This window comes from Bombyx mandarina, chromosome 12 (assembly GCF_030267445.1).
Source record: "Bombyx mandarina strain Sakado chromosome 12, ASM3026744v2".
Lineage (NCBI taxonomy): Eukaryota > Metazoa > Arthropoda > Insecta > Lepidoptera > Bombycidae > Bombyx > Bombyx mandarina.
This window is the reverse complement of record NC_143219.1, coordinates 3260588-3287422: the sequence shown is the minus strand read 5'-3', so window position 1 is coordinate 3287422 and position 26835 is coordinate 3260588. Positions and strand designations below refer to the sequence as shown.

At 40.0% G+C, this 26835-nt stretch overlaps 3 protein-coding genes across 3 annotated transcripts; 1 reads left to right on the top strand and 2 right to left on the bottom strand.

The window, feature by feature from the left end:
• Nucleotides 1-553: 553 nt before the first annotated feature.
• LOC114243135 (KIF-binding protein) lies at nucleotides 554-3033 on the bottom strand. Its single transcript, XM_028174512.2, has 2 exons — nucleotides 1748-3033; nucleotides 554-1635 (listed from the first exon to the last, which is right to left on the bottom strand). Exons 1-2 carry the CDS (start codon nucleotides 2703-2705, stop codon nucleotides 815-817), a joined length of 1779 nt encoding a protein of 592 aa, XP_028030313.2. The 5' UTR covers nucleotides 2706-3033; the 3' UTR covers nucleotides 554-814.
• Nucleotides 3034-4857: 1824 nt separating this feature from the next.
• Nucleotides 4858-7667, bottom strand: LOC114243103 (mesoderm induction early response protein 1). The gene has a single exon (XM_028174477.2). It carries the CDS (start codon nucleotides 7449-7451, stop codon nucleotides 6237-6239), a length of 1215 nt encoding a protein of 404 aa, XP_028030278.1. The 5' UTR covers nucleotides 7452-7667; the 3' UTR covers nucleotides 4858-6236.
• Nucleotides 7668-7914: 247 nt separating this feature from the next.
• Nucleotides 7915-26779, top strand: LOC114243136 (Golgi-pH regulating cation channel). The gene is made up of 11 exons (XM_028174513.2): nucleotides 7915-8243; nucleotides 9031-9091; nucleotides 11515-11603; nucleotides 12022-12201; nucleotides 13056-13205; nucleotides 14467-14642; nucleotides 15674-15781; nucleotides 22629-22847; nucleotides 24155-24275; nucleotides 25589-25736; nucleotides 26510-26779. The coding sequence occupies exons 1-11, from the start codon at nucleotides 8154-8156 to the stop codon at nucleotides 26731-26733; spliced, it is 1566 nt and encodes a 521-aa protein (XP_028030314.2). The 5' UTR covers nucleotides 7915-8153; the 3' UTR covers nucleotides 26734-26779.
• The last annotated feature ends 56 nt before the right edge of the window (nucleotides 26780-26835 follow it).

Genomic DNA, 26835 nt, shown 5'->3' with positions numbered 1-26835 from the left:
CGAAGGGCTCGACGAGCGAATTAACCCACAGGCACAGCCCACTGAGTTTCTCGCCGGATCTTCTCAGTGGGTCGCGTTTCCGATCCGGTGGTAGATTCTGCGAAGCACTGCTCTTGTTAGAGTCAGTGTTCGCAACTCTCCGGTTTGAGCCCCGTGAGCTCACCTACACACGCTAGGGTAAGCTGAAATAGCCTCTCAAGGCTATCAGCATAGGTAGGGAAAAAAGAAAAAAAAAGTCTGTTTTTGGCTAATCTCTGTAACGCTAGTACCGATCTGTACGCTTAGTGCGAGTTTTTTAACGTTCGCGATCGCGTAAAAATTCACTTACATTTGTATGTAGTTGAAACAGCGCCCCTAGCGGCAATTGTTCAAACGCCATACAAATTAAAGTTAGCTTTTACGCTACCTATCAAAAACGTTAAAAATCTCGCACTTAACACACAGAACGAGCTTTAACTAACGGACACATAGCCGACGTTTCAAGGAGTAACATAAGCAATTTTAATTTAAGAAAGAGCTTTAGTGTTTCGAGCATATTTATACTAAAAACCCATTTAATTGCAACAAAATCTATTTAATTTGGAAGTTATTAATTTCAAACAAAGCCAAACCAAAGCCTGGCCAGGTATGATTACATAGTTTATGAATATGTAATGTAATCGAGATCATAAAACATTTGCTTAATAAAATAATGAATGTTTACTTTTGCGAATATAAATTGATTTTTACTTTTATATTTAAAATATGAAGCAAAGCAAGTCTTATTAATAACCATATAATAATTCATAAAACTCTTTAGTTTCAACTAATTCTTCTATCCAGCAATTTCAGTTTGCAACTTCTTGATTTTTAAAGGTAAAATCTGACACATTTCTTGGCATAGCTTATACTCTTCAGTGAACATCACTGCAACTTCTTCGTGTGTATCACAGATGTCCACAACAGTTTGGTATGAATCAAGGCTTTTCTGAACATGGCACAATTGGTTTATTTTATTTACAGCCATGCGTTTCATACTGTTCCTACCGACTGCAACAAGAGCATTTATCAGAGGTCTTATTAATTCCTGGTTAATTTTTGCAGGTACTTTCCCATTTTTATCGTTTATCGAATTAATAAAGTTGGTGTAACTTTCAATACTTTTATTGCATAGCAAATCAATTTTTTTTCTTGCTTGAACTGTCGCTTCGCTCTTGGGCCATTTATCTATTTTTATGTTCAAAATGTCTGTGTAAACAACACCGAGTTCGTACCAAATCTGTCTACAGTATTGTAAATAATATGTAGGATTTATTTCATTCAATAAGTTTTCAAGCATATCAATTCGCCTCTTCAACATTTTAGCCCTACGATCATCATTATCCTCAAAAAATGCTAGATTATTGTATGCCTGAGAGCTATCTAAAATAAGTTCTATATAATCTGAAGCCAACGTTTCTAGTTTATAATATTCCTTGGCTTGGTTCAACCAGTTTTGGCAACTTAAAAAAATTGCTCTAGCATCTTCATAAGTCAGGAGGAACTTATCTCCTATTTTGCTTTCATATTTTGTAACATCGAGATTCGGAAAAGTTAGTTTCTTAAGATTACCTTCACAAATGTTTTCAGTGTCTTCTAAGCTGAGGTTTGACATATCTGAAATGAAAAGTTTTAATTTAAAGATATTTTAAAATTTCAAAGATAAAACATAGATTTAAGAAAATTAAGACAAGGGGATAAATACAGAAATATTAGATGCATAACTGACCTGTAATAGACTCTGATAGTTTTTCATCATCATCCAGTAGCCTAGTTTTTGAAGCTATCATCAATAAAAGACAGTATTTGGCCCAGCACCTAGCAACATCTGCAGACCTATGTTTAAAAGTCTCTAGTTTTGCTAAGTATTCCTCATCTTGATCAACTGCAGCCTCCAACAGTTGCTTATATTGATCAAGGATTGTTGATGCAGCTGCTAAATGATTCCTTGACTGGTAAAACCCATTTTGCTCAGCAAAGAACTGTGACAATGTAGCTGAATTCAATGCCCAGTCTATAGGTTCATAATCATTATATTCCAGCTGTCTCCTTAATGTTACATGACAATATATTGCTGATTTCAAGTTCTCCTTTAACACACCAAACACCTGAGCTAAATAATACAAGGTCAAAGTATAAGATTTTTCCAAATACATAAAATCATCTATCAAAGTTTCCCCAACATAATTTATAATGACTTCTATAGGTAATGGCATCTGTAGAGTGCACTTAAAGTCCTCATACAAAGTTTTTGCCTTAACCAATGAAGCTTTTGCTTTTTCAGGGTCATCTCTGTTGGACCATAAGATTCCAATATTGTTGTAGACATTAATAAGTGTCACAACAATTTCGGGTTTTAGAGAATTTTCCAGAAGGAGATCAACAGCTTCATTGAGACTCTTTTCACTAGCTGTAGGTTCCTCTGTATCCATTTCTACTATACCAATGTTCAACAAAACATATCCGATCATAGCATCGAGTTTGGTATCATCGACAGGGGAACCTTCAGTCTTTAAGGTCTTTAAAAAAACATACATATTATTCAATATTTCTTTAGCTTTGTACTTAGAAAAATATGGTGCATTTTCAGGATCATTCTTGCTGTCTTCGTCAAGTAGCTTCCGGAATTTAATATAATTCTCTTTAAAATCATTAAGTATCTCTTTAGCACTCATTTCTCTAGTCATGGTTTCGAACTTTCAATGAAATTTCAATCAATATTTGTATGCGGCGTTACAACATAGGTTGTATGATGTTGTGAAATGAATTGCAAGATCAAATTCAACAACTATTCTAACAGATATTGTTTAACAGTAAATATCGTTCAAATTTCACACACCTTTCGTACAAAGTGTTTTAGAAAAAATCCTATGTGAAAATCATACTGATAGTATCTAGGTGCATATCGAGCTTCGCTAGAAGTAATAGTGTTCTGTGATATCGAGTGGGGAAAATTTCATGAAATTCAAGGTTTAAAAATCATTTTGACAACTGAACAACTATACAACTGACACTAGTGAAGTACAATGTAGTTTCTAGGAATTTATTTTTATATCGATATTCAACACTATTGATTTTTACTCGACTCTACTCTTCTTCTTGCCCATAACTCACTATCGGAGTCACATGCTTACTACACATCTGGAATCGGTGCAAAATGCCTTCTTTTTCCTCTCAGATCTATCATACTTTATCTCTGCAATTACACCCTTCTCTCGTATATCATATTTCACACAGTCCATCAGTCTTTTTACGACAGCCCCTCCGCTCATTACCTTTTGCATTCGATTTAAGATGTCATCGCTTGTATTTATTAGTATAAGTAGGTAAACCACCCACGCATGTTGAACTGTTTGTAACACTAGGAACTGGCTTAAGGAACCCGTTTATCGTACTCGGCAAAGAGTTAGACGTGTAACCTAACCCATCCATCAGCCCGCTGTTTCTTAGCGGATCGCGATTCCGATCCGATAGTACATTCATCCGCGAAGCAGCTGTTCTGGAGTTGTTAGATCTCCTTTGTTCAGCTGTTAGCAAATCCCATCCCTCTTGGCTGAACCTTTGCTCGCCCACATATCCTGGTGAAACTGGAAAGGTTTACGGAACAACAGCTATCCTAAAAAAAAAAATTGAACTGTTACCGAAGCATTATAATGGGGTAACGTAGCCTACACATCACAGAATCCTAGTTGAGTAAACAGAGTAAGGAATTCACTCCCATGCGTGACATAGTGACGCAAACTGCGTTATGCATATTTGTTCAGACCACTGAAGTATAGGTCTATGGTTCAGACTCAGAGAAAATTGTCTTGACACTGACTCTTTCAGAGAATGAGGGAGTACCGTAGTCACTGTCTGTCTACAGCGATTCTGAAGTATAAGTAAAAAATTTAATGGCTCCAAACTTAGATATTATTATCTATACTTTTTTTTTAAATATTATAAAGCGGAAGAGTTTGTTTGTTTGAACGCGCTAATCTCAGGAACTACTGGTCCGATTTGAAAAACTCTTTTAGTGGTAGATAACCCATTTATCGAGGAAGGCTATAGGCTATATAACATTACGCTAAGACCAATGCAAGCGGAGCACCAATGAAGAATATTTCAAAATCGGGGTTTTAGTTCCTTTTGAGAGCTTCCACTGCGTGCGCTGCGGAAACGGTTTAAGTTTCGCTAAAGTAATGTACCTATAAGAGAATTGTTCTCCTTTAAAAGATCTAAAAAAAAGTCCGCGACAGCATAATTAGGTCTATATACATCGAGATATTATGTACTACGTACATTATACGTACGTATTTAATATAATCTCGATGTCTATATAGGTTGGCTCACTATAACGTTTTTATGTTATACAAATTTGTTCTAAAATAAAGCATTATTTCTGAAGGTGTTTTACAAAGATGATATTGATAAAGAAGATAATAAATACGTTATTCATTACAACATTGAAACACCCAAACCACTTCAAGATAGGCTTTGACAATTAAAGATTTTTCTGGATTTCTCCAAGATCCCATCATCAATCTGTTGTAAACAGGACCATTCGAGAAGTCTACCTTTTCGAAGAAAAAAAAAAGAATTATCAGAATCGGTTCAAGCATTCTCGAGGAATCCATGAACATATATAGATAAAAAATTACGGTCGAATTGATAACTTTCTCTTTTGAAGTCGGTTAAAAAACGGGATTTTGGTACCTTAAATAACTCCTCAACATTCTATTATTCAAAAATATTTTCACTTTCTACGTAAATGAAGAGGCGGGTAAAATTTAGCGTTATGCCAAAGTAACTATTCCACGCAGACGAAGTCGCGAGCAAAAGCTAGTGTGAAATAAAAAAAACATTTTGCACTGTTTATTTTCATGAAATAATCCACAATTTTATACGACACCCATCTAGATATAGACAGGTACATTCATAAATTCATAATTTAATTATTTTACTCCCTTATTCACAAATATGATTAACAAATTAATAATATTTTGTACATTGTACAAATCAAATGCTAAAAAGCCACCATACTCATTCATTTAAATAAAATCCAGTCAGAAATATAAAAATACTGTAGAAATAATTAATGTCAATATGATTTATGAATAAGGGAATTTATCTTAGTCAGAAATATAAAAATACTGTAGAAATAATTAATGTCAATATGATTTATGAATAAGGGAATTTATCTTATTTTAGGACTATTACTTTTTAAAACCCCATAGCAAAATGGCAATAAAATAAACCCTGATAATTTCAGCAGCCTATCTATCTGTATGTATGAAACAGTGATTTAAATCTGAGATTGGTATTTAATATATGAAATTAGAAAATTAGATACTATTTATGGATACAATAATAATTATGTGTACAATAACAAACAAAAGATAGGCGATTTTTCATTTATGCATACATGCAGATGAGGAATGAACAAAAACAGGTCTGTGTATCATATAGGTGTTAAAAAAAATAAGTTTCTAAATGTCTTATCTATGTTAGTAGTTGTTCGAAACAATCTATAGTCATCCCTGACTAAGCAGCCTTCGCTGTGTACAATCTCACAAGCATTTACTCACTTCTATAGTTTGCATTGTTAAGAAAATTAATGAACACAATAGCTGTGTCTATAAAGAGTATACAGATTTTAGAAAATTACAAATTGGATAATCCAAAATTAAATGTGTAAAATCATTAAAATTGATTTCTTGAAAGCTATGTCACAAGAGCTTAATACACATCTACAGAAAATGATATTGATGAATTCTATACCTATATTTTTTTTACATTAAGATTGATATATTTAAATACTAACCTACATTAGGTATTAATGGATAATATTCCTAGAGAATTTTAAACTTTTAAAAATTACTTTATTTTTGTGACTTAAAAACAAGCTCTTGCTCCATACTTCACGGTTACTGAACAATACACCTGAATCAATGATTACAGTGAGACATTCTTCATTCTACATTTTTTTCAATGATCATTATTATATCTAACGTACATAAACAACCACTGCTTATAGTTTAAGTCTACAGTAAGAATATTGACATATAAACTATAAACTATATTCAATATTTAGGTTGAAACATACAATTTAGCAAAAGCTATTTCAAATAAAATCAACACAGAATTAAACACATATTACAGCATTTTTTTACCTTTCTAATTTAAAATTTACTTAAGTATATTACAAACAGTGCATTCTACAAAGTGAGAAATTAAAATTACGGTCCAGTGTCTGCTTCTGGTTCTTCTGTCGACATGGCCCTCGGGGGTGTGTTATGTGTATTTAACTGCGAAAATACTTCTTTCTCACCAAGAGCAAGAGGGTCGGGTTGAGTGACAGGAGAGGTTGCATAGTCCATCATGGGCGATGGAGATGCAGGTCGCACCACACTTCCTCCACTTGCCTCTTGCTCCTCTAAGAACCTATCCATGTAATCAGTGTGACCAGGATGCAAAGTATACTTTTTCTTCTCCAATCTAGCTTTATTTGCAAATATATCATGCCTTTCAGTTTTTTTCCAAATATAGTAGAATTGGACGAGTTCTCCGACAGACCGAGTTCGTACTTTGTTCTGCCTTATCAAGTGAAAGTCTTTTCCGTGTGCTTTTAGGCCATTTTCAAAATTTCGGCATTCTTCTTCTGACCAAAGACTTGCGTGAGGTGGAGTTTGTGCAGAAATGCGTTTCCGTCTCAAGGCTTCCTCTGCATTGTGGCCACATTGTTGCAATAAGTACAGGGCCTCTTCATCATCACGAAGCTGTTTTCCTTTTGGAATTAATTCAATCCCGGTGCCTAAATTCAGAGCACACACTTTTCGCATGTACTCTTCAGTGATTCTTTCATCAAGAATAGAAGGATTCCATAGTAGTTTATCTTCATTTTCATAAGGTAATGCATCATCATAGCTGCATAGACCCTCAGGTATAGCAGCTTGATAGTCACTACCAACCATTATAGTTTTTTTCCAGTCTTCCTCATCTGGACTGTAATCATAATCATCTTCCTCCTCAGAGGGAGGTCTTGAGCCAGACCGAAGGCATCTAGTAGCTTCAGGGTTTGCATTCTCATTGTATAATTGGGAAAGGGCAGATTCATTTCTCTCAGTCCTCTCAGCCCTCTCCGTTCTCTCAGTTTCCTCAGGAACTACTTCTGGAACTTGGTCAGGAATTGGCTTTTCCATGTTTCTGTCGTAACCGTACAGAGCCAGGAGTTCCTCTAAAGGCATATCTCCCTCCTTCTGAAGGCTATTGAGCTCGGCCTTAGGGTCCTGTTGCTCGCCTGCAGCTAAAGCTTCTTCTTCGTCTAAAGTTCTCTCGTCATCGAAATCATTGACCATCATATCAACAGTAGGCTCGAATAGAGACTTGTCGCTCCCCACATCCATGCTCGCATCGTGTTCGCTTACATTGGTAACCAGCGCGCAATCTGACATGACTAATACAGTAACAAGTTGGATGAAATTTTAACTTCATTAATTATGATAAATAGTCTTTAGGTGTAACAAAATGTACGGTTTGTAATAAAAGTAAACATAAAACATTAGAATAATAACACAATAACCGATTATTTTATTAAATATTCCAAGAACAAAACAAAAATATTTTGACACGACAACCACAATGTCAAATTACTTTTTGTGGGTCGTTTTGTTTTTCTTGAAAATTAGGCAAAAGAAAGTTGACCATACAAGCCGAAGCTAAGCTAAGCTAAGCTAAGCTAAGCCATACAAGCTCAAGCTAAGCTATGCAATAATTACAAAATTCATTATTTTCAACGGGCATGTAAAGCCAAGGTTTTTTTTTAAATGGAGTATTATAGTAGAGAATAGCTAAGTAATATTTAATAATTCTTGACTTAAGTAAACAAACGACGTCTACAGATAGATCTTAAATAATGCACTTAATATTTGAGGAGATAGGTTGTAAAGTTAACGCGATGTATATTTTGTCAAAAAAACACATACATTTGTCAAATATCAATCAATGTCAGAAAAGTTATTCTAAGCGCGGTGATCGTATTATTCGTTGTTGTGGCTTAATGCAAAAAATTAGATTTTTATTGGAAAATGTTGCTTGGTTACATATTGACTGCAATGAAATATTTATAATATTACAGTACATTTATGTAATTTACAATGTTTCTTAAGCTTCTTATTTTTATTGTAATTGTAAAATGTACGCACAGTTTTTCCGATGTCGGAAAGTGGGATTTGGAACTTAGTGGCGTAAGTTTAAATAAATTTTCAGTTTAATTTCATAATTATCTTGGGTAGCTGCGGTAGTTAGATAAAAATAATAGATACAGAAATAGTATTGAATGTGTCGTCAGAATTGAGTGATTGAAAAAAAAGAGACGATTCACGATAATATTGTCACGTCTTTACTTAGTGTACGTTCATAAAAATAATAACCTGGTATAGCAGTAAAATATTCCAGTCAAACATGATTTTCAGTTAAAACTGAAGATTTGGCTCCCTTTATGCCTTGGCCCAAGCCAAAAGCTGTGAAACGAAACTAATAATTAACTGTAAATAACAATCATATCCTAATGAGAACAAGGCCCATGTACTTATATTGAGGATGAAACTCTGCCACGGTTTGAAACATACTACAAGCAATAATCTTACAATATTCTTAAATAGCTTCAACACTTTAGAAACCAATTGATCTTATCCTCAATTTGGAGCAGCTGTGTCATAACAGATATACCAATAATTTAAATACCTAAGTATAGATATTAGTTACCCAGTTATTATGAGACACATTGAAAGAAAAGAAGCTAGCAAAAAGAAAAAAAGAAAGGAGATAGGATTAGACTAGCTTAGGATAAATCTAGCCTAAGATAAGACTTGTTGTTTGACAAATTACCTTTCATAGGCATAAAGTAAAGTTATCAATTTGGTTGCACCACCATAGGGATGTAATCGAATCTACTCTACTTGTGAATTGAACCACCCAAGTTCCTATCAAACCATAATATGCCTAGTAATGCAATATACTTTTTGGTTTCAGGATGATTGTCATTTCACATTAGCAAAGTCATTATTTAAGAATACAAAGCTTATAATTGCAAGTAAGTATTACTTATTAATGCTCTTAAAGTGAGTGACAAACAAATCTGTTATAAATCAACTACTACAAATTTCTTAAATCAGATGAAAAGATGATAAACTGAATCAACTATATCTTGGCACACAAAGGCAAGACACAACAGGAGAGGCAAAACGGGAATGAGGTTATATTTAAAAAAAAAAAGATTATCTAAAGCAGATTGTAACACCATTACTTTTTTTGTTACCTTTTTAGGACCACCTGATAGTGAGTGATTGTACAGCCAAGTTTTTGCCTAATTTTTTGATGTCCTTAAATTATAGAGTTCAGTCAGTAGAAGGGAGTTTTTAAATTGATATTCTTAAAGTATCAACTAATTTTAAATTATAGATAGTTTTAGAAATTTGGCCTTTCAACATCCACAAGATTTTCACTTTCGGGTTTATTTTTCCTGGGATAGTAAATAGTGAGATACATCCTCAACTTAAGGAAACATGCTTTCCTTTTTGGCAGTTACAAGTTTGATCACCCAATAGTCATACCAAACAAAAATCTTTTATATTTAAAAAATGGACATAGAATTTATGCTGCCTCAGGCAATAACTGTTACTTATTTTCAATTTGGACCAATTGGTGGACATTGTGTGCATTCAAATTGACTGCTCAGTTTAATTATCATTCTATTCAATTCCTAATATAGAAATTATCCATTTAAAACTATTTATTACAGTGTGATGCTATGTACAAAGCAAAAAGGTTTTATTGAAATTTCAATCTAATAATCAGTTTTATTGTTATTTTACGGTTGAATTTATCACTATAACTCATAATTTCTACCAACTGAACTAATAATTAACTGAAATTGTTAATAATTAATGTTGGTTACTTAACACAAATTTCAAAATTTTACTTTAATGGCAACATAAAAAATAGCAAAACAACCTTTGAATTGGAATAACTATAGTTAATAGTTAGTCAATAATTGATTAGATACCTAACGAGGTAATTAACCACACTTGCAAAGTATATTGAAACCAATTTAAAGTGTACTTTTATGTTAAAAATAAGTTGAAAAACTCAGATAACACAATCTGATAGTTCAGCAGTTACAATTATGTTGGTTAACTGATAACTATTTGCAGATATCAGATATAGAAAAGACCCTCTTTTGAAATGCGTCATAGATCAATACTTGTGACTTCACAATATGTTTCATAGCATTCTGACTGAGGAATGTAGAGTTTGTAACATCAATATTATGTTAAAACTGTAGTTTCATGAATTTTTATTCATATTTCATATTTTTAATATTTAAGTATTTATTGTTTAAGAACTAGGATTTTCGTCTACATTAAGGTAGCTGGAATAATACACATATGAGATATAAAGAGTAATTGAGTTCAGATCACTAACTAATCTCATCAACAAAGAGTTCTGCCATATTTGAGGGGTGTAGTATCAAGTTCTAGTGTAAAAATTCTTAGTTCATTTTTGCAAATTTAAAAAAAAAATTCGGTCAATAACTATTCATACTTTTGAATAAGATGAAGTTAACTTAATATTAACAAGTCATATTTTTTTTTCGAGCCGGGGTCCGATTCTCCCACGAGGTCCCCGCGCCTAGGGTTTCCCCGCGCCTAGAGATAATAAGACGCAGCTGACTTCTCCGCCGCGGGTCGTGGGTTCAATTCCCATATCGGGCAAACATTGTGTTATAAATGGGTTTTTTGCTTTTTATCTGGGTGTATATTATCTACATAGGTACATATATATTTTAACATATATCAGTCTTTGGTGTACCCATAACACAGGGAATCCTAAATTGAGGCCGGGTGACAGTGCATGATTTGTTTCCTGTTATTTGAACTCGTCGTGGCCTAAAGGATAAGACGTCCGGTCCATTCGTATTTAGCGATGCACCGGTGTTCGAATCCCGTAGGCGGGTACCAATTTTTGTAATGAAATACGTACTCAACAAATGTTCACGATTGACTTCCACGGTGAAGGAATAACATCGTGTAATAAAAATCAAACCCGCAAAATTATAATTTGCGTAATCACTGGTGGTAGGACCTCTTGGGAGTCCGCACGGGTAGGTACCACCACCCCGCCTATTTCCGCCGTGAAGCAGCAATGCGTTTCGGTTCGAGGGGTGGGGTAGCCGTTGTAACTATACTGAGACCTTAGAACTTGTATCTCGAGGTGGGTGGCGCATTTACGTTATAGATGTCTAAGGGCTCCAGTAACCACTTAACACCAGGTGGGTTGTGATCTCGTCCATCTTTTTTATTTATTTATTTATTATTATTTATTATATACAATATTATTCTTATAATTGAATGAAAATTACAAGGAATGTATTATCATCTAATTCTACAAAATTTATCACTAAGTGATTTGACATAGTGATAGCAAATATGTTTACAAACTTTAATAAATTTTCAGTGCACTGCGATGCAGCTGTACCATTGAACATCACATACGATTGGACACCCGAAATGTGTTCTCCGGAATACTTACATTATTTTGAACAGGTACATCTTGTTTTGTACTATTGCTTTTCAACAGCAATGAATCTATAGAAACAAAGGCACTAAAGATTTCTCTGTCAACTAGCGTTTTTTATTTTTTATTTATCGAACGTAATAAAACGAATGTCTTCTACCCGTACATAAACACATTATTCTATAAAAGGGATCCGAATATTTTAACGCGATTTTTTACTGGTGGTATGACTGCCTATTTCTGCCGTGTAAAGCAGTATTGCGTTTCGGTTTGAAGGGTGCGACAGCCGCTGTAACTATACTGATACTTTAAAACTCATAACTCAATGTGGCTGTCGGCATTTACGTTGAAGATGTCTATGGGCTCCAGTAACCACTTAACAGCAGGTGGGCTGTGCGCTCGTCCACCCATCTAAGCAATAAAAAAACCCTGTTATTGTTATTCCAGAGGATAGTTACGTGCACCGATCGCTTGGAACGCACAACGAGAGACGTCAACGCCAGTAGGTCTTACCAAGCGATGAGCGTTCAAGAGACAAGAACGTGTCACAGTAATTCTTCGCTTGTGTTCGACGGCGGGAAGGATCAGCCCGTTGATAAAATTGAAACGGGCATAGCATCGCAATCTGTGAGTGATTCTAGAGCCACACATCGCACCTAATAGAATCGAAGTGGCTCAAACCAAACTTCTTAGTTTATGCTAAACTTTATGCAACATACCTGCTATATTTTTATATTTTACAGAAATGTTTCTGTAAATGAAGCGGTTGTCTGGAAGAGATCGCTTTTAGCGATAAGACCGCCTATTGTACATATGTGCTTTTTGACTGTTTTTTTGAATGTAACTTGTGTTGGTGTGCAATAAAGTGTATTCTCTCTCTCTCTCTCTCTCTAAACTTCAAAAATGTAATGGAAAAATAGTTTTTCGATTTTAGTATTTTAAAGGTATGCGCTTGATTTAAAAAAGATGAATACAGCACGTTCGTCTTTTCTTGTACTAGAAAAGACCGTTTAATTTTATAAACTGACTAACTGCCCGTCCGCTTCGCTGGGCATTTAAAATTAACATTATTTCGCACCCCCACAAAGATTCTCAACATTAACGCCCCCGCAACTGGTGTAGGGAGTCCAACACTCATATAAATATTTGCCTATCCATTAATTACATGTATTTTGTACATGGATACCAAGCTTCAAGTCAATCGGATGCAGGGTTCAGTAGTTATAAAGGAACATCCGTAAAAACCACTGTAGATTTATATATTAGTATAGATATCGATAGAATACAACGCACTGCTCCATGTCCTAACGTTGGTCCAAAATGAGCTATTCAATTAGCCGAGAAACCGTTTTTGTATTTCTCATAGAATTAAATTGCATTAGATTAAGAGCTATAATTATACATACGCCATCGCCCACGAGTTTTTTTTTTACTTGAAAGCCTTGGGCAAAGGGGATTGATTGCATTTAATATTTTATCAGAAACTACCGCCTCTATTGATCGTCGAGAAAGAGGGTGTGTACGTGCTACAGATGCGCGTGAGGAGCAACCAGAAGTTCAAAGCATTCGTACGAATCGAGATGGTGGCGCCATCTGGATATCTGGCCGCGGCAATATGGCCCCTGCTTCCGGTACGTCACGCTTCTTAATTATGTTCGTTTCATACACGTAACGCATTCTATATATTTATTAATATTCATTTTTATTTATTTAATGTAGACATTACCAGAATGAAAAGTGTTGCCAGTCACAAAAATCTTATACCTTTAAACAAGCAATTCTTGTACATATATATAATCTGAATCTCGGAAACGGGTCCAACGATTTTTATAAAATTTAGTATACAGGGTATTTCCGAGGCGATAAATTGATCTAGCTATGATATATTTTCAGAAAATGTTGTTTTATTCGTGTTTTCAATAATCAACTTTATGACTCTCTTCCCGACATCTATTGGCGAATAATAATACTATTTTTCATAATTGAGAGCAACTAACTGTTTTAAAGACACAATAACACTAAAGCAATTTCAGCAGATGGCGTTGTTAAGTCACTCGAAGCCAATGAGTGTTTTGTTTAAGGTTAGACCAAGAAAATGAATTGTTTATTTATATTATTTATGTATTTTTAACTCACGTGTTCACTTAAAATGCCTAAACGATCTTGGAATATTTCATCATTTTATCAATATGTAATTCGTATTTAAATATGATTTCTAAAAAACACAATTTATCATTAAAAAAAATACCGAGCTACGAATTTACACGAGCATCGAAATTTTAACGCAATCAGCAGAAATATGGTTAATATTAAATATTCTGCTAAAGTTTTCGATGTTCTCTTTTGAAAAATATACAATTTAATCCTTTCGCTATCGGTGGCTATAGTCACCAGCCACAAAATACCCACCTTTGCGAACTTTCAGTACGGAGTTCCGTTTCGTGCGAAACAGTTTGCGGCTAGGTCTGGTGTAGCGAAAAGATTAAAAGTTTTTTTATCTCTACCTATTCGTTGGTAGTCTAAGGAGCCAATTCACGCCCGGACGGGTCGGTGAGTTCACGGCCTCAACCTGAGAGAATTTGCTAATTTGTAACTATACTTGAGACCTTAGAACTTATATCTCAACGTGGGTGGCGCATTTACCTTGTAGATGTCTATGGGCTCCAGTAACCAATTAACACCAGGTGGGCTGTGAGCTAAGCAATAAAAAAAAAACACTAGTTCTAGCAAGAGCAGAATCTACCACCGGATCGGCATCGTAACCCACTGAAAAGATCCGGCGAGAAACTCATTGACCTGTGTCTATGGGTTAGGTGTTAAAAGTACCCACAACCAGAATGCACATTGTCGCGAATCTGCGAGAAGCGGCTGACGGTGTGCTATCGTTGGCAGTTCTTCGGCACGATGTGCGGCGTGTACACTGTGCTGTGCGCGTGCTGGCTGGCCGTCTGCGGCCTGCAGTGGCGCGACCTGCTGCGCATACAGTACTGGATCGGGGGCGTCGCGCTGCTGGGCATGGTCGAGACAGCCACTTACTACGGGGTCTACTCTTCTATCAACAGATCTGGGTATGGGCTTTTTTTTAAGGGATTTTATGACCCGGTAACTAAGACCTTTAGGTCGAGTCTTATTTTAATTTTAATGAAATTACTTTTATATAAATAAAAAAACCCATGTGGCACTCGGGGACTGCCGCGGTAAAGCTATTGAATAACATTTTTTATCAACTTATGCAATTATAATTATTAGACAATAATAATTTAATATTAAAACAATAATAAAATAAGAATACGCTATATTTATGACCATTAACAATAGCAAAACATTAACTGTCCCCTTCACACTCATAAGCTAGACCGCGCGAGAGAGAGATGGGCAACTTTTCCTGATGCGCATGCAGTGTGACGTCACGCCGCGCGCTTATTCACAAACACTACACAAGCGCAACGTGTGGATGTGTTGAACGCGAGCTACATGGAAGGCGTAGTGGGGGGTGTTAGGTTTTATTTTCGTTACCGAATTTCTTGATTAGGTCGCCGCGCTCAAGGCCCGCGATAAAAGCTATGCAATAGCTTAAAAAATGTTATTGTGAAATGAAATGAAATAAAGTTGATTAATATGAAACATGGCATGAAATGAAATGAAATGAGATGATATGAGATGAAACATAATCTCAGTAAAATGGCGGTCATTTACTAGACTTTTTCAGTGGAAGTTTTTGAGGATCCCGAGAAGTTACGTTCAGCGACTTTGTTTCATTTTCCCATATTTGTGCTCTTTCACAGATGCTAAACAGTTAATAAACCACCGCTATTACACATTTAAACCGAAAAAAACACTAAATAGACAAAATAAAACAAATCACACAACTTCACTCCTCGCGTTCCCGCCAAACACCACAGTCTTCAAGTGGTTAAGTGCGTACAACAGTCTACTGTTGTAGACATTTCAGGGCTGCCACTTTAATGTTTAAGTTTCATTGGCAAATTCTGTTGTAGGCGAATCTGTGTTTTTGTTTATTGTTATATCCAATTAGCTGAAGAAAATCAATTAGTTATTTTAAAACTTTTATGGAAATGTTTTTTTTTTATAATTGCAGTTATTTTAACGCCGAGGCGTACATGTTTGCGGAGTGGGTGTCTGTCGCGAAACGGGCCCTGGCGCGGATGCTGGTCATCATCGTGTCTCTGGGTTTCGGCATCGTCAAGTAAGCCTTCAGAACTATTACGTTGCTCATCTCTATAATATTAATATGTGAAGTATCAAATTTGTAGGTATCCCTTTTTACGAAAATTGCGCGGACCGAGGAGTATGAAATTACCCACACTTACACAGAATATAGAACAGGAGTGCAGAATGTTTTTATATCATAGACCTATATAGTAGGGACACGACATATTGTTCTTTTTTTTTTTTTTTTTTTTTTTCCTACCTAAGCTGAGAGCCTTGAGAGGCTATATCAGCGTAACCCTAACTTTAGTAGGTGAGCTCACGGGGCTCAAACCTGACGATGTTGCTAACACGAACCCTAGCAAGAGTCGTGCTTCGCAGAATCTACCACCGGATCGGAAACGCGACCCACTGAGAAGATCCGGCGAGAAACTCAGTGGGCTGTGTCTGAGAGTTAATTTACTCGTCGAGCCCTTCGTCGCAAGCGACGGGTTCGACGAGAACGGTGACCGGTGCTTGAATTACCTAAAAGCACCGTTAGTGGATCGGGTGGATCCGAGATGACGTGTTTTGGGCGACGTCGACTGCTTTCCATTCTGTCCGCAGGATCGGGAATGTAGTTACCGGCGGCCACGATGAGAGGGTTCTCGTGTCGTGCCGCTTTATCGAAGTGGCGCATGGACGCCGACTGCAGATACTTACTGATGGACTCTAAGTCCAGGTCGTCATGGAGGTCGACGTTCCTGACGAACCACGGGGCTCCGACGGCTATCCTGCAAAAACGGGATTGAATAATTTGGAATGATTTCAAGTGTATGCGGGCCGCGTGAGCGAACACTACACTTGCATAGGTCATGACGGGGCGTATGCAAGTTTTGTAGAGTGTCACCTTATTTCTAAGGGACATTTTACTTCGCCTACATATCATCGGGTAGAGACGTCCTAGGATGAAGGCGGCACGATCGCGTACCGTCTTGATGTGGGGGCGGAATGTCATCCTACTGTCGAGGGTGACGCCTAAATATTTGACCTTCGGGGCCCACGGTATGGGCTGGTCGTACATCGTGATTGGGCGAACGGCGGGGGCGGGGGTGTTGACGCGCCTAGTCGGGAGAGGGATGCTCAGCGTGGTGTTCGGAGGGCGACCCCTTTTGAAGAGCACCGCTGTGCTTTTCGTGGGGTTAATGTCGATGCGCCACTTCCGGAACCACTGTCCCATGGTGGTAGCTGCGGTCTGAAGTCGTCGATGAAGCAACGCCTTCTTCCTACACGAGTAGTAGATGGCGGTGTCATCGGCGAAGAGCGCCAGATGGGTCTCCGGAGACCGGGGTATATCGTTGATATACAAACTGAATAGTAACGGGGAGAGGGCGGAGCCTTGCGGGACTCCGGCTGTGACGTGACGGGGCCGGGAACGCGTTCCCTCGACTCGATATCGGAACGAACGGTTCGACAAGTAGTCTCGTATGATGAGCACGAGTCTGTCTGGCACTCCCATGTTATACAGTTTGTATATCAAACCGTTGTGCCAGACTTTGTCGAACGCCTTCGCTATATCGAAGAAGAGGGCTCCTGTCGGAATGGGTTTCCGCCTGTTCAGCCCTAGTAAGATGTGCTCCGTGAGGCGGTGCACTTGATGGACGCACGAGTGTCTGGCGCGGAATCCAAACTGCTCGTCTATCAGAATTTTGTTCGCGGATACGAAGTCCCAGAGGCGTTTACGAAGGAGCCGTTCGTATAGTTTGCCTATCGCCGGGAGGAGACTGATGGGGCGGTAACTCGCGGTTTCGTTCTTCGGTTTGCCCGGTTTGTGTATGCCGATAACGTCCGCTTCTTTCCACGCCGCGGGAAAGATGCAGTTCGTCATAGCAGCATTTAATATGGTGGCCAACATCGTTATCAGTTGGGCTGGTAACAATTTAAGCGCGCGGTTGCGGATGCCGTCGGAGCCGGGAGCTTTCCGTGGTTGTAGGCTATCGATCGCCTCCTTGACCTCGGAAGTGGTAATGGGGGGTAACGCGTCCGAGGGCGGCAGGGAAGCTCTGCGCTCGACCTCCCTGTCGACGAACTCGGTGTGTTCGGGGTCCGCGTGTTGAGTGCTGGTGGTGCACTGCTCTTGCAGTGCATCGGCCAGCAACTCTGCCTTGTCATCGTCATCGTAAGCCGGTGGTTGGCCTGAGGGGCGTACGAGAGGCGGCATAGTGGCTATAGTTTCGGACTTGAGGGTCCTAGCTAGTTGCCAGTATGCTTGGTGAGTGGGCGCGAGTTCTTCTAAATAACTATCCCAGTTTTCGTTTCGGGCGTCGCTTAAGCGGGATTTGACCTCCCGCTGTAAGCGACGCATCCGAGTCCGGTTTGAATCCGTGGGATATCGATCGTAGGCCCGGATTGCCGCGTTTCTAATTCTAACGAGGTCCCTAAGTTCGGGGGAAAGTCTGATGCGGTGGAAGCAGTCCTCCACATCGACTTGTTTCGAGGATCTTATGATCGCCGTCGAGACGTGATCAGTGAAGATGTTTATGGATTCGACGGTATCCTCGGGGGATGGAGTTGAATCCGGGCCGCAAGGGAGGATTGGTGGAGCGGTGTCAGCTAAGCACGTGCCCAGCTTCTTCCAATCCACCATGGTCCTCGTATCTGGTTCGCGGTTGAGTGGGCGACCGAGCTGCAAGACGACAGGTCGGTGGTCTGAGTCGAGTTCTGACATTGCCTCGATGGAGCGCAAGCGCAGAGTTACGTTCCTCAGCAGTGCCAGATCTATTGTGCTCGGACGACGCGCGGCGTTGTACGGATAGCACGTGGGGGTCGGGGGGTTGAATACTTCGAATGTGAGGTCGTCTATGAACGCGTCGAGACGCCTACCGTTCACATTCGTGCGATGGCAGTTCCACCTAGTGTGGTGGCAATTTAAATCGCCTGCCAGGATGACCGCGTCCCCCATACCGAACAGTGTCTCGAGGTCACTGCTCAGGAGGGGTTTGTCAGGGGGGAGATAAACGGATGCGATGACGATCGGCTGGTGTCCCGTCAGCGCGATGCGGCACACTGACGCCTCGATATGTAAGAGCGAGGGAGTATCGAGAGGGACGCAGTGCAGGGCCCTCCTATAGTAAATGACAGTCCCGCCCTTGCGGGCGGAGAGTCTGTCATTCCTAACCATGACGTAATTCGCGACTTTGGGGTCGCGACGCGAGGGCTTTAGGAAGGTCTCCTGCACCAGAAGGATGTCGATGAGGTTATCGCGGAGAAACTCATATACTTGATCGCGCTGACGCGCGAGTCCGTTAGCATTATAAAATGCTAACTTTATGGAACGCGGTTTTTCCCTACCGTTGCACGCCATTGATTACCGGTAATCAAACCAGCGTGCGCTGGACGGACTCGATGACGTCGATGTACTCGAACGTCGCGTTTAGGCGGTCTTCGGCCGTGACCGCTCTGCGCATGGCGTCGGCGAACGCACGCATGCGGTCGATATTTATCGCGGCGATGTAGTCGCGAATAATTGTAAAGTCGTTTACAGCAGGCCGCGCGGGGCCGGGGCGAGGCGCGGGACCGGGCGCGGGGGCGGGGCGCGGCGCGAGCAGGGGCTGGGGTGCCGGTGGTTTCCCTGCCAGCGTGAGCGGCAGCGGTTTTGCCCACGCGGAGACGGTGGGCACCGGTGCCGGCACGAAGGCAGGCTTCGGCGCACGGGGCGCCGAAGTCTTTGGGCCGACGGTTTTTGGGGGCGCGTTGGCCAGACGCTTCCGCGGGGCCTTGGGGCATCCGCGGTAGTTGGCTGTGTGGCCCTGCTTCTGGCAGAGCACACAGCTCGGAGGTTCGGTCGCGGTCTCTTTGACCCGCGAACAGTCGGCTGTCGCGTGGTCACCGAGGCACTTAACGCACCGCGGACGCGCGTGGCAGTTGCGCGCGGAGTGGCCGTACAGCTGGCAGCGGTGGCACTGCCCGGGAGTGCCTTTCCTATATGGGGCCTCGACGGTGACCCCGGATAAGCCGCAAACGGTGCGGAGGCTTGAGGCAATCCGTTTGCCTTCGGCGGTTGGTTCTAACGCGACGAGAACCATATTATATGCGAATTTATCGCGCCCGCTGTGCATTCGGTGCACGCTTACAATCGGGTACGCCTGCCCGATGAGGTCCTCCTTGACCAGCTCGACGTCGAGCTCCTTCGGTACTCCGCGTATTACTACGCGGAGCTCGCGATCCTCCTGGAGCGCATAAGTGTGGAAGCTTATGCGTTCCTTTCGGAGGTGGGCTGTCAGCGCCCTGTGGTCGTCCGGTGAGGCCGTTTTTATTTGAATGCCGTGCGCGATGTTACGCGCATGGATGACGTTTACGTTTTGTGCCTTACAGGCACGGGATACGCGATCCCACGCGGTCTTATCTTGCAAAATTACCGGCGGCGGCGCGGGAATTTTGCGGACGGACGCGGGTTGGGGTCGCGGCGACGGGGTTGCGCGGCGAGGGGAGTCGGGTGAGACCACGACTTTAGGACGCGACGCGTTCGCGGCCTTTGGCTGTTTTGGCGCCGCGGACGGTTCCACGGCGCGGGCGCGTTTTTTCCCGCGCGCGACGGTGGTGAACCCTTCCGAGGTTCCCGGTTGGGGACTCGCGGCGGACTCGTACTCCATTTCCGACTCGGAGTCGGAGCCGGAGCTTGATGACGCGCAAGACGCGATCGACGCAGGCGCGGGGGTGGGGGGCGACATCGGCGAGTCGCGAGGTACCGGCGCGGGGGGCGACAACGGAGAGTCGCGGAGTGCCGGCGCGTCAAGGCCGGCCTTGTAAGCTTCGAACTTGGCGATTATGTCCGGACAGACGTCGCGGACGAACTTAAAGAAGAGCGCGCCATTGGCGTCACTCATGGTGAGTGTGTGCCCGGGGGGGGCGTCCCCGGGACTTAAAGCAAACTCGCCGAAAGGCGAGTCCCCTGAGTGGGAGTTCACCCCCTGAGCTTTACCAGCTCCAAGGGGGGGGAGTGCCTTTGCCGTGAAAACGGCAGTCGGCTGGGAATTGGGGTGGAAAGTTGGGAAGGTAGGGCTCCACTGGGTTGTGAGAATGCCACAACAAGCGGTGATCTCAGTGGAGTTTTAGTCTCGAAAGAGACTGTTTTGCTCGCCGAATATATAAATGAATTTAATATATGAAATGGATGGGTGATAATGAGTTAGCGTTACGAGTGCACAACTCAAGTACAAACTGTTTTTACAACTCAAGGTCGCGACGCCAGCGACAGCGCGTCAAGAATGCACAACAATGCCGCGATCGGTGCGACAACGACAATGTTGGACAACTCGAGACTCACGTTCGCGACGGCAGCGACAATAATTTGCAAAACCGCGTCCGGACCGAACGGCGATGCAATCGGAACTCGACATATTGTTCTATACGTACAATTGCTTATATAAATAGCACCCATTTTGAAGGCACATACATAAACATATATCTATCTCGTTCTTACTCAGCACGTTAACTCGCAGGAAAACAATATAACAGTATTTCAGTGCGTACATAAAATGAAACATGAATATACGTAAATGTCTCCGTCTCCGTCTAATGAGGCCGAAAATCTGCCATGTTTAGCGCGCCAAATGTCATTGTCACGTCAGTGCGGCCGTCTGTTTTGGGTTGTACATTATTTATTGACTTTGATATCGATTTAATATGATTGCTTACATAAAATTTCTTATTTTATCATGCTTAAAACATACAAAAATAATAATTAAAACATATTTTATAGGATCTCAAGAAAGTCGTCGGAACTATTTAAATAAAATAGTTTTATAACACTATTGTCAACTCGTTAAATATTTAATAATTAAGTGATTTTAGAGAGGAAGTCACAAGGAATGACGTTTGTAATTTTATTAACGAATAAATGTTCTGTAGGTGTTTTTTTTTATCAGGCGGTCCCTTGATAAGTTTAAAATTTGAATCACTCAAGTGAGAGTGATTCAAATGGTGCGGCGTACCTTCCTTGAGGTGCGCTGCGGTAGTGTGTTACGGACTTTAGAGTCAGCAAAACAATTAAAATAGATTGTAATAGTCTAAGAAAAACACGTACTCAAAATACGATAACATTCAGCATGCTAGAAATGGGCAGATGGCACTGTACTACGCCATGTCTTTATGTTTTGCGGCAAACGACAACTTTATAAAATCAGTGTAGCAAATTTTAAAAATCGTCATATCGTTTACTTGGCAAATTTGAAGCACGAACTCGTCTTAGATTTCACATAATATCTAAATCACATCATCTTTGCACATAACAATATACTTACTTCCTATTAAAGTATAAATTCTACAAATACATTCACTCAACAATATTTAAAATAAAATGAGCCAAGAACGTTTATCGATAAAACCTACTAACATTAAAATCTTCTGGGCAGCACTAAAACCGCCATGTTTTGTGGCCAGATGACGTCACAGTGGCACGAATTTTTTGTTGACGTTTCATTTCCATAGGTTTCCTACTTCAGTGTTTTATATACATATTTTTTTTAATTATGCATATGAAATACATGAAATCAATAATATACAAACAATATTAATCTATTCTCAATTTGAACACAGATTTTAAACAATAACAAAAGTTTGACAGTAAACAAAGAATATATAATTATGTATGTACGTGTTGGGTCAAATACTGGTGGTAAGACCCCTTTTGAGTCCGCACCGGTAGATACCACCGCTCCGCCTATTTCTTCTAAGCACTTATGCGTTTCGGTTCGAAGGGCGGGGCAGCCGTTGTAACTATACTGAGACCTTAGAACTGATATCTCAAGGTGTGTGGCGCATTTACGTTGTAGATGTCTATGGGCTCCAGTAATCACTTAACACCAGGTGGGTTAGATTGTAATACGTCGGAGTGTTTGGTGCAGGCCGCGGCTGGGGCCGGCGCTGCAGCGCGTGGCGGGCACGGGCGCGCTGTGGGCGGTGCTGGGCGGCATCAACGCGTGGCTGCGGCTGCACCACAAGGCGGACCGCTCCAACCGCGACCTGCTGCTGTCCGAGGTGCCGCTCTCGCTGCTCGACAGCGCCATCTGCTGGTGGGTGTTCGTGTCGCTCGCGCACACCATGCGCACGCTGCAGCTCAGGAGGTACGTATGTTTGTATGTTTGTAACTGACTCCTTTAGACGCAATTTTGGCTCACTAAACGGCCAGATTTCATTCAAACTTTGTAGATTTATCGAGGACCGATGACAATTCAATATTAAAAAAGAAAATTGAAATTCAACTAAAAAAATAGAAAATAAATTTTAATAAATTTGAATTAAAAATAGTGTAAGAAAAAATGATTTTATTGTAAAAAAAGCGCGGGGTGCATGGTGTTATCAGTTATATTTTTCTGACAAATATGAGTAGAAGAATTATTATTTCAATAATATCTTAAAAAGCACCCCACGCATTACTGTTCCATGGCAGAAATAAGCAGGATGGTGGTACCTACCCGTGCGGACTCACAAGAGGTCCTACCACCAGTAAAAAGTATCACATTCCGATAATTTCGATACAGCCAAGTCTCCCTGCCAATTAAATGAAATGAAGTTTCGCTTAAACTTTCGCAACACAAATCGGTATCTATTAAAATTAAGAGAATGATTTCGGTCGCAAAAATAATCAGTACTAATAAGCTTAAAAACTAACCGTATTAAAACTTTACGCCTTAGCCGCGGTTTAATTATTTTACTATTTTGTTATTTTTGACGATTTTGACGACTAGTATAGTTCGTCGATATTTGATAATATTATGCTAAAGCTTAGGAAAAGTGTTTTTTTAATTAAAATTAAAAAAACGTACGTACGAAAAGCGTGTACCCGGTTGACTATAAATCGGACCGAAAGACTATTGAAAAGAAATTGTCATAAAGTAACCATTACGTGGGATGTATGAACTGTCAAGGCATCGGCGTTCAGATCGCTCGCAATGAACTTTAAAGTGTCTATGTTCAGACTCGTATAGGTGTATTATTATTTTAACCCTTTTAGAGATGACCTTATTTTCAGATATTTTGCAGAAATTGTTAAAGGATTTTTGAAAAACCTTTTTAAAACCCTTAACTTAAAAAAAATCAATGCTAAATTCACATCAAAATAATTTTAAATTGTTATTTATAAATGTTATTCACTTCTTAAAAATGTTATAATTGTGCGCGCCAAGACACGTCCATACAGTTTAATACCTATAATGAAACTGCGCTTTAGTCGGTATTCCGACGCTCCGCACTTTATACGCATTAATAGAGAGTCGATGTATCGACGGTGCGCGCTCCAAGGGCTAAACCTAAAAACCAATTCGCACCGCTTACGTACGTGATCATCATTTAAACGTATTGATGACTTTTTGATCATTCACAAATGGATTGTGAAATTTGTTGATACCGATTATATTATTATTTGTTTCAGGAACGCCATAAAACTGTCTCTGTACAAACATTTCACGAACACGCTGATATTCGCCGTCATATCGTCCGTCGTGTTCATGCTGTATTCCATTAAATCGTTCAGATTCCTCAATTGCATCACGGTGAGTGTCGATAACACAATCAATAGCATCTTCAACTTTGAGACGTGCAGTAAAATTATGTAACAATTTTTAAATCTATACTAATATTAACTGACCCGGCAAACGTTGTTTTGCCATATATAAGATTTCTAGGGAATTTCTAGTGTAGAAAAAAAAAACGAACTTATTGTAAGCGTGTAAGGATTAATAAATAAAAAATAAGGGTTGACCGTATAGGGGTGAAAATTTTGGGTTGTATGTATTGTTGTATGCTGTATCATAAAGTAAATAAAAACAAAAAAATTGTCTAAAAAATAAAAAAAATAATTTAGGGGTGGATCACCCTTAACATCTAGGGGAATGAATAATAGATGTTGCCCGATTCTCCACCCTGGCCGATATGCACGCTAAGATTCACGAAAATCGGTTGAGCCGTTTCGGAGGAGTTCAATCAACCGTGACACGAGAATTTTATATATTAGATATAAATCTGCAGTGGTTTTTACGGATGTTCCGTTATAACTATTGAACCATGCATCCGATTGGTATCTATGTAGAAAATGCATGTACTTAATGGATAGGCTAATATTTATATGAGTGTTGGACTCCCTAATAATAATGACAAAAAATTATAATGTTAATTTTAAATGCCCAGCGAAGCGGGCGGTTACAGCTAGTCATCAATAATTTTATTCGTCTCCATATTGTTTTACGAAAAAAGGATTTTTTGATAAAAATTAAACTAAGCAAGTACTTATTTTTAATGCTATCTACTACTAGTACTGTGTTGCCAACATAAATTCAATTTCCAGTTCAATAAAATTTATGTGGAAAGTTTCGAACTGGATTATTGTATCGGTATAATTTTTTTGGTCATACAATAGTAATAAGTCATGTGTAAAGTAAGTACGATCCGTGAGATGAATTGCTTCTGATTATTTATTAATTTGCGTCAACCATGGTTAATAGGGCGTTTCCTTGGCCCCGTTTGCTCTTGTAGCGAAGCAGTCTTGGGTTTCGATTTAATCGATTTTTTTTATTGCCCTTGTAGGCATAGACGATCATACGGCCCACCTGGTGGTGGTCCAGGGGGCTCCGGTAACCACTTAACACCAGGTGGGCCGTGAGCTCGTTCATGCGCCTAAAAAATAAATAAATAAACGATTAAACCAACAGAAATACATAATTAAGAAAAAAAAAATAGATCACACAACATCATTCTTCAGGTTACTGCCAAAAATTCGGCCATGTTTTAATAAAATTTAATGTTGCCAACATTCGAAAACGAAATGGCAAGGAATGGAATTTAGTTAAAAAAAAAACATTTATTTCAGGAATGGAAGGAGGTGTGGATGGACGAAGCCTATTGGCACATTTTATTTGCTTGTGTACTTACTGTGATCATGATACTCTGGCGGCCGACAAACAATAACCAAAGATACGCTTTCACTCCGCTTTTGGACAACGCGGAAGACGACGATGGTAATTAATGTTTTTCTAACTTCAAAACTCACAAATTTACCCCTTTTGTACATACGCACAAGATATAGCCAACAACTTTGAAGTACCAAAATTTTTTTTTTTATTAGACCCCCTTGTTAGAGATAGTTATTTGAAGATAACGCTTCACACAAACAAATATTGCTGTTCTTTTTCCTGCTGTAATCGGAAGGCAGGACGCTAATCGCGCATTTCCACATATAAGATCTCTGCATCGCTTCATGAAAGCAGACAAAAATCCAAATCTACATTTTATAGTGATGAGTGAGTGAAGCAGTAATGCGTTTCGGTTTGAACGGTGGGGAAGCCGTTATACTGTAAAAACTGAGACCTTAGAGTTCATATTTCGAGGTGGGTGGCGGCTTTTACGTTGTAGACGTCTATGGGCTCCGGTAACCACTTAAAATCAGGTGAGCCGTAAGCCCGTCCACCCAAAGCAATAAAACAAAATTAACGAAATCACCGTCCTCCTATCTCAAGTTTCCCATAGACATAAGTGGTCACTGGAGCCCATAGACATCTACAACGTAAATGCTGCCACCCACCTTGAGATATAAGTTCTAAGGTCTCAGTATGGTCACAACGGCTGCCCCACCCTTCAAACCGAAACGTATTACTGCTACACGGCAGAAATAGGCGGGGTGGTAGTACCTACTCGTGCGGACTCACAAGACGCTCTACCACCAGTAGAGTAGTACGAGTTTTTTTCCGATAGAGACAAAGTTATTGAAATATCTTTATATTTCAATTGACAGAGGAAGAGGAGCAATTCGTGAATGATGCGTACGGAGTCAAGATGCGTGGATCGAGCATCAACACGGACCCAGAGGGCCGGGACTCTCAGCCCGAACCCAACACTAATTCTCTTGAATCAGACCTGCGTTGGGTCGAGGAGAACATACCGGCCAGTACTCTCCCGCTTTTGGACTCGGACGAGGAGATCATTAACACGAAATTCGAAGTTTCCAAAATGCAGTAGGTAGTGATAAGCAAAGTCTCTTTAATAAAGTATTATGTAACTATTACTAAGACTTTAATTTGGTTTCCGTAACTAAAATAATTATCGTTTTAAAATTAAAGA